General features: G+C 55.3%; 1 protein-coding gene across 1 annotated transcript; it reads right to left on the reverse strand.

Moving 5' to 3' along the window:
* Positions 1-490: 490 nt before the first annotated feature.
* Positions 491-1,465, reverse strand: Olig2 (oligodendrocyte transcription factor 2). Its single transcript, XM_038346654.1, is given in 4 exon segments — positions 491-664; positions 666-1,370; positions 1,372-1,446; positions 1,448-1,465. Coding segments are annotated over 4 exon segments (972 nt in total).
* Between the last annotated feature and the right edge of the window lie 6,805 nt (positions 1,466-8,270).

The following is an 8,270-nucleotide window of genomic DNA, read 5'->3' on the forward strand; positions in this document are numbered from 1 at the left end:
ACCTTGGGAATGAGGCCCGACGGTGGCTTCATAGTGCGGCTTCTGGGAGTCTCCTACTTGGCCCGAAATGGGAAAAGGTTGCCGAGTGCCCCTGTGATCTACCTCTTGGCTACAAGCTGCCTAAGCCGAGACAAGGAGTCATTCTGAGAAAACAGGAAAGACAGTTTTTAGACTCTTCCTAGCGGTGCAGAGCAGGGCGTTCCAGTGATGGAGGTACCCAGCGAGTTGTGTCCATTTTGTACCGAGGTGTCTCCCAGAGCCACAGAGAGTTCAAAGAGTTAACCAGGTTCTGGAGCAAATGCGCCTCGCTCCCTATTGCTCCAAATGCTCCCATTACTTCCGTTCCCAGATACAGGACTCCCTGTAATCCCCTAGGCCCAGCCCGTAGTTCAGCTCCCCTTCTTGCAACAGAGTTCCGGAGCCCCAGCGCTGGCCAGTCCTGGCTGCTCCACAGCCCTTGGCTCTCCAGAACGCACCCCCGCTGGCCCGCTCACTTGGCGTCGGAGGTGAGGCGCGGCAGGCTGCCGGCGCCCATGGCCGACACGTGGTGGTGCGGCGGTGGCACCTGGCACATGCTGCAGGGGCACGGCATGCCACCCCAATGCTGGAAGCCACCGCTGCCACCGCTGCCGCCACCCCCGCCTCCGAGAGGGGCGGCTGTGGCCCGCCGACGGAGACTTGAGCAGGCCGTGGGGAGGCCGGATGGATCCCACCGAGGACAGCCCGGAGCCCGGCAGGGAGGCGCTGGACACCGCTGCAGCAGCGGCTGCGGCAGCTGCGGCTGCGGCTGCGGGAGGAAGGATGGGGTGGTGCACGGCCGGGTGGTGCGCGGCGTGAGCTGCGGCTGCGGGGTGGGCTGTAGCGGTGGGTAGTGGCGCCGTGTGTGCCAGGCCGCCACAGGCGGACGGGTGGAAGCCGGCGTGGTGACCGCCGTAAATCTCGCTCACCAGTCGCTTCATCTCCTCCAGTGAGTTGGTGAGCATCAAGATGTAGTTTCGCGCCAGCAGCAGCGTGGCGATCTTGGAGAGCTTGCGCACCGATGGGCCGTGAGCATAAGGCATGACCTCCCGCAGGCCGTCCATGGCGATATTGAGGTCGTGCATGCGCTTGCGTTCGCGGCTGTTGATCTTCAGGCGCAACTGCTGCAGCTCGGGTTCAGTCATCTGCTTCTTGTCTTTCTTGGTGGACGACGTGGCTGCAGACGACGTGGACGAGGAAGTGCTGGAGGAAGAAGACTTGAAACTACCGCCTCCCAGTTTGTCCCCGGGATGCGCGCCCGCAGCGCCCATGGCCCCTCGAAGTTCCGCGCTCAACTCCGGCGGGCAGTCGCTCGGCGTGGACGAGGACACGGTTCCCCCTGTGAAGCCGCTTGCTGCTGCCGCCCTTGCTTCGGGCCGGCAGAAAAAGATCATCGGGTTCTGGCGACGACGGGCGGCTAGACACCAGGACTGGCGTCCGAGTCCATGGCCCAGAGATAATCTCAACTTTCGAAGGGTCCTTCCTTTTTTCAACTGTCGGAAACTTAAGGAGAGAAGGAGAGAGAGTAGATGAGAGAGAGAGAGAGAGAGAGAGAGAGAGAGAGAGAAGGAGAGAGAGAGATAGAGAGAGAGAGAGAGAGAGAGAGAGAGAGAGAGAGAGATTGAGATTTACGGCTCCTGCCTGAACCTCAGCTTCTCAGCATACCGCAAAGGTGCTGGTGTCTACCTCGTTGCTGCTTCTGGCTCTCCAGCAGCTCCGGACAGCGCTGCGCTCCTAACAAACCTCCCCTCCCCCTTCCCACATCGCCCACGGGTTACTTTATTTCAGGGAGTCCTGGGTGGCCCTCGGTAAGGGACATTCTAGAGGTTTGTTTCTTCATTACGGCCTAAAATAAATGAGAACTTTTCTTTGGGCTGGGGCGCTATTTTCACATTGCTCAACGCATCCAGCTTATCTCCACCGACACGACGCAGTAAACACGGACACGCGTGCATACCGCACCTAGAGCTAGCATGGGGCCTACATTCCAACTGCTGTTTCTGCAGCTCCGCAGGGCCAGCCTGTGTATCTGAGTTCCCTCAACAGGAGTTATTGGTACTGGGGATGCTGCGATGAGTATCGGCACCAAAGCAGCTATTAGGTATGGCTGACCCGCTGAGGCGGGATCCCAGCCAGCAGGCGAACACCTAAGGGTGCATCCTAAGTCCTAGCGGAGTTGGGGAAGTCAGTTCTTGGGATCTAGGCTTGGGTAGTTGAGGGGCGGAGACACTTACTGTGAATTCGATTCGTGGTGCTTGCTGCAGGGAACCTGGCTGCTGATGCTGGTGTTGGCTCGGTCTGTAATAAGCATCCACACTTTTCGGGGTTCCGCGGGTTTTTATAGTCGGGTGGAGACAGTGGCGACGGCAGTGGCGGTGGTCCGGGCGGGGGCGGGAACAATGTGCTTTTCCTGGAGGGGCAGCAGCTCCAATGAGCTGGGCCGGTCCGAGAGGCTGCAAAGCTGATGTCACCCGGCTAATTCCGCTCAATGAAACCCGCCCGGCAGGGCACACGCCTCCTCTCAGCGCACAGCCAATGGGCTCCCGCGGTTGAGAGATTCGTGAGGAGGGACGGAAGGAGGGCCCTGGGCAGGGAAAGGAAAGGGCGAGGGAGGAGGAGGGCAAGATAGGTGGGGTGATGGTAAAGAGGGCTGGGGGACCCTGGGAGAGAGGGGACGTCTGCAACTTTCTGTAAAAATATAATCACTGTAGCGTCAGGCCGGGGCAAGGAGTGGGGTGGAGACTCCGCAAACTCGTCAACCTACCAATTCAGTGTCTTAGGGTGTACCCGGAGGCTGCGTGTCACACCTGGAGTCCTTGAGAACTCCCCCATCCTCACCACCGGCGCGCCTGTTTTCCCCGCCGTCCGCCTCTATCTGGGGTTTTCATCCACCTGTGAACATTTGAGGTTGTTCAAGTAAAGGCTAACCATGCTCAGAACACCCCACTGCCTTAGCCCGCTTCTAATTGGTGGGTGTTGCTGCAATTAGGAGGACAGGCGGTAGCGCCCCCAGGTGGGGGCACGGCCTTGGAGAAACCGCAGTTCATCTTTACGTTGAGGGTTCCACAGAAGCACGGGTGAGATGTTCACGCAGTCATCGCTGCTTGCACTAATGCACAGCCAACCGGTTAAAGACCCCACTCCCACCTTTAAAGACCCCACTCCCACCTATCAGCAAGGGAGCGCAGCCACAGTAATTCCAGCACCATCTTGGCGTCTATATCGTGGGGGTAGGAGCAACATTATTTGCAAAGAACCGTCTGAGGCCCTAAAGGGGAGCTGGTCCTTGAACTACACTCCTGGGCTGCCTCGGGACACAGCGAAGGAACCGAACCTGGAGAACTGTCTGGGTTAGTCTAGAGATAACTACACATTCACCTGTTTTGCAGAAGTGAAAATCTAGAAACTGATTCCAGCTAACCTGCAGAAAAACCCGTGGCCTGTCTTAGACAGGTGGTTGCCTACCACAGATGTAAGCATTCAGTGGCCCCTACCTAAGCTTAGAGACAGCAGATTCTCTCCCCAACCCCCAAGTGTTTCTCACACCCAGACATTTTCAGCTTTAGCTTTGTTTTGTTTGTTTGTCTGGGTATTTATCTGCACAGATCTCAGATGTTGTCCCCGCCCGCCCAACACTTAGGAGCCCAGGATTTTAACTCTCCTTCCTCTGGTTACTTCCATTGCTCGGTATTTTAATTCCCATATATAGTTGTAACAACAAGAAAAACAGACAATCAGCAGTTTATCTTGTAGTAAAGTCAGAACAGACGTGAAAACTCAGGCTATTGCTCCTCACTCAGTGCTGTCTCCCTCTGAGGTCTGTCCTAGAGAGTGGGTTGTCACGGTTGCCCTAGTCTCGCGCCTTCTGGGGCATTGTTTTCCAACCCGCGTGTTTCCCAGCTGGCTCCGCAGCCATCCGTTAAATATGTATTTAAAACATGAAGAATTGAAGCGTGGGTGATAATGTCGCCCAACGGTTACGAGGATGACCCATAACCATTCAATTAGCAGAATCTGTCACACGGGGCTTGGGGTGGGGATTAGGAGCTTGGGCATGTGAGGACCTCTCTTGGGTCTTTGGGCGGACTTCAGTGAGGGCGTGTATGGGGGTGCGTTCTGTGGGGCCACCAGCTGGGGCGTGGAGCTGTGCGCCTGCCAACCTAGCTAACAAACCTCAGACGGCACAACGTGAGTGTGATTAGGTTGCCACAGCCCAGGCTAGTGTGGCCGCCTGAAGCATCCGGGAGTCCCGTTTCCTTCTTTTGTTGATTTCTTATGGTTTGTCTATCCTGCGTCCGGAAGTCTGTGAGAGTCAGCAGGCTAACATTCGCTACACAGTTGATCCAGTAGCTGGAGTTGGAGACCCGCATGAAAGTTGAGGGATCCATTCTACCGCGGGGAGAATCTAGAGCGTGGAAAAGCAGGATCCGGAGGCAGGAAGGAGCGCATGGCTCGCTTGCTCCGCTTTCTCCCACTAGCCGCTCCACGTCCCCTAGCCCTGTGACCAGGCGGTGGTCCAGCGGTTCCAGAATGTGCAGCGGCATCTCGTGGTCCTCACTCCCGATGTCCGAAGCTCTGACCCGCAGCTCCCAACTGTCTCCTCCTCCTATCGGCTGCCTTCCTTTCATCTGAACTGCTTGCGGCCTGGAGGCCATCTGTATTCCCGGGTCTCTGGCTGGGCGGCAAGTTCGAGACTGGGGACGTTTCCTTGTGTCTCCTTTACCGCAGCCCCCCCCCCCCCCCCGCCGCCGCCCCCGAAACTAGATGGGGTTGGTCCTCGCTTGGTCGAGAGACAAACTTTCGCACTTGTCCAGCTCCTGCCTATGTGTCCAGGGCGGGCCCCGGAGCTGTGTTTCCCACCCCTGTGCGCAGCTGGACCAATGTGCCTTTCCCAGGAATTGAGTGCTCACTTGCTGAGGCTAATCCGCCAGGCCAGGCTCAGGCACTTCTGGCTGGCGTTGGCGTCCAGGAGCTGTTGGCCCCCTCCTTCAAAAACGGAAGACGTGTTTCCCTCTCCTTTGTGTTTCCTTCGCACAAAAGGCCGGGTGCGTGTCAGGGCCGGCCTTTGCTCCACAGCCTGGCGGCCCTAGGAGGGAGCCAGTGCCAAACCCCGCTGCGGTGGACTCTCGCGGGGCTCCCGGGCTCGACCTTCCCACCGCTTCCTAGTTCCGCGCTGGGTTCTGGCTCTCTTTCCTCCCTTCCTGGTCCCTACTAGCATTCAGGTTGCGATTCTGCCTGGCTACCAAGGAGAATGGTGTCCTTGCGCAGAACCCTCTCGGGTGAGGGGTGGTGGTGGCTGCAAAGCTCCTGAACACTGGAGAGTGGGGGTGGGCCGGTGGAGATCCGGAAGAAAAGCAGAATGGCAGCTTTAGGGTTCAAAACGTGTGGAGTAAGATTCAAGAAGCTCAGGCTACACGGGCCAGCTAGACCTAGCCAGTGGCTTGTTCTGCAAACCGCCTGGCAGGTGGCATGAGCTCCGTGAACGTTTCTGAAGGTGAAGTCCTGCAATTGTGCACGGACTAGAGCGAAGCGGAACAGTGAAATAGTCTGTCTACAGGCAAAGATATGTTGACCATTTAATTGATGTACTCATCAATTTTTTTATTTAAAGTCTGTACTCTGGATTGTAGGCTGTGTGAGCGCCTTGAGGCTGGTGGCTACTTCAAGGTTACCTGAGCCATTGCCTGCACTTAGCTGGTTTGGACAGGCTTTCTTTCAGTCACTCTCTCAGTGGTCCTAAAGGGAAACCGAGTCTTGGAGAGGTGTGAGCTTTTGGCCCAGGTCCCAGCCACGTGCCCTTAATGATCCATGCTATTAAAATGAATATCCGTCCTGGCCCAAGTTCCTGGCGGGATGACATTTGGAACTGAACAGGAATGGTAATGAACTTCTGTTGGGTTCCGTATACAAACTGTGATGTTTTCCCAACAGCCTCTTTGGTGTTAGTATGGAAGTATTGTTCCCATCTTACAGATACCAACGATTTGCTGTCAAGGTAGGGATGGATCCCAAGTATGCCAGAGCTTCGTTCTGAACTTCCATCCTCCTTCCTGCCCTGCTAGGTTTCCAGGAGGCACTGGGACTTCATTGTTTCCATGCTGGGTTTTCCAGAGAGAATCAGGAGTGACCCAATGCTCCAGAACTAACCTCCTGCCTCATCAGAATCAATTCAGAGGGTGGGAAGTATAGGTAGGCACCCCTGGTCCTGTGACAAATTCCATCCTGAGGTTAGCCTGCCCAGTTTAGTTGTAAGGTGGATTTAGCTAGAAAGGGCTGGATTCTAGATAAGAAGCAACTAGTTTCTGAGGGTAGAGAAGACTCATCCAGGCTATTGATGATTTCTGCTGGTGGGTTTCGGGAATAGGAGATACCTGCCTGGCAGGATAGATGCAGAAGGAATCCCCTGCTGGCTGCCTCTCTGGAGAGCCACGGGGAAAGCATTTTATTGAGAAACCGCGACACTATTAAGACGGGAGGGGCTGCAATATACCTTTGAACTTTACAGCCGGAGAGTTTCTGACCTCCGTTGCTTCTAGCCTGTTCTACGCACCTATTCTCAGAAGTAGGACATCCAAGACTCTTTCCCATCTTTTTCTCGGGTTCCTTCTATCCCTTTGCCCCTCCTTCCCCACTCCTCCTTCCTCCAGGGCTCAGCTTTCCTCCACCCAGAGCTCCCTCACTGTTGCCTCCTCCCTTCCCTGTAGTTAGGTCTGGCTCCTTTCACAGCAGGAGCTCACTGAGTCCTGCATTCCTGAGACAGACGAATCAGTAACTCCAAGTAAGGGCTAGTGGTAAGATGACCACACTGAATTTTCCACGTGCCAGAGACAATAGTGTCAACAATATGATTAGCCCCTCTAGTTAACCTAGTTTTCAAGAGGTCTAATGAGGTCCAAGGTTTACCCCTCAGACAATTTGGGTGGGGCGAGGCCACAGGATCTCCCCTCAACCCAAGTCAAATATGCCCTGTCACCCCATTAATCCAAGATAAACACCAAAGCACATCTAACAGGCTTCTCTGAGGCAGAGGGGAGCCACCTGCTGTCTCCTCAGAGCCTTGGTCTATATAACCAGAGATAGACTCAGGTCACTGCTATTGGCTTCAGGCTGTTCCCAACCACTGAACCACCGAGAAAGGGGAAAATTGACTGGGAGGAGGTGAAGCTGCTATTTGATCCAGGGCAGGGCTAGTGGGTGGATGAAGTAAGTTCTCGAATGCTGGGCTTGGTGGGAACCCATAGATGGGAGCAAATCTGCAACCATGTGGAATTCTGGCTGCCTGAGATACTCAGCGCAGGAGCCTGGCTGCCAGATCCTGCTCCTGGCCCAGTCCGGTCCGCTGCCAGCCGCAGCTTCTCTTCTGAGGGATGGCGGCAGTCAGCAGCCACAGAGCAGCGCCCAGAAGCCCAGCACCACACGCTGTTTCGGGTATGGAAAAGGGTTCAGGGAGAGATCCGAGGCTGGGCTTGTGTCTTGTTTCCTTCCTTCTAGCACCTTCTTCTGCCTGCTGTCTTCCTTTTCATTCTATTGGTCATTGTTCTCCAACACACATACCGGAATTTTAGCAACGTGCCCCTTCAGGGAAGCTGAGAGCTTTAGGAGAACCCTCCTTGGCAGTCCACACCTCTCCACCAGGTGCATGAGGTCCTTCCTTGCACATGGATGCTTGCTGTAAAGGAAGTCACAGGCCCTGCTGAGAACGGGGAGGAAACAATCTATAGTAAGCTAGGTTACCAGGTGATTCTTGGGTACAGGGAGTTTGAGAAACCGCATTCTGATTTTTCACGTCCATCCTTGGATTTCCCCAAGGTCTTTGAGTCTTCCAGTTCTAGACACAGGCTGTCCTGGGCCTGACAAGATTCTCACCACCTCCCTCCAACTATCTGCAGAGTCTCAGTGCCCACCCCTTGAAGAGCTGTTAAGGTGACATTGGATGTGATGGATTGGAACTGACACCACCACCACCATGCCCCCTCCCGTGAGGTGTAAGTGACTCAGGCTGGCTGGCAGGAGAATGAGTGCTTATATGAGAATGAGCACCCTCAGCTGGGTTCATTTCACTTGTATTTCAATAAACAAAGCTTGCCTGAAGACCAGAGAGGAAAACAGCCTCACTGGTCAGCCTCACAAACCAGGCACTGGTTGCCATAGAAACTGGAACGTTACATGTCTTTAATTCCAGGGGTGCATGCCCTAGAGCTAGAGAGGAATATAAGACGGGAGGAGACAGTGCTCAGCCACAGTCTCATTCT

The sequence above is a fragment of the Arvicola amphibius genome, chromosome 10 (genome assembly GCF_903992535.2).
Source record: "Arvicola amphibius chromosome 10, mArvAmp1.2, whole genome shotgun sequence".
NCBI classification, from domain to species: Eukaryota; Metazoa; Chordata; class Mammalia; order Rodentia; family Cricetidae; genus Arvicola; species Arvicola amphibius.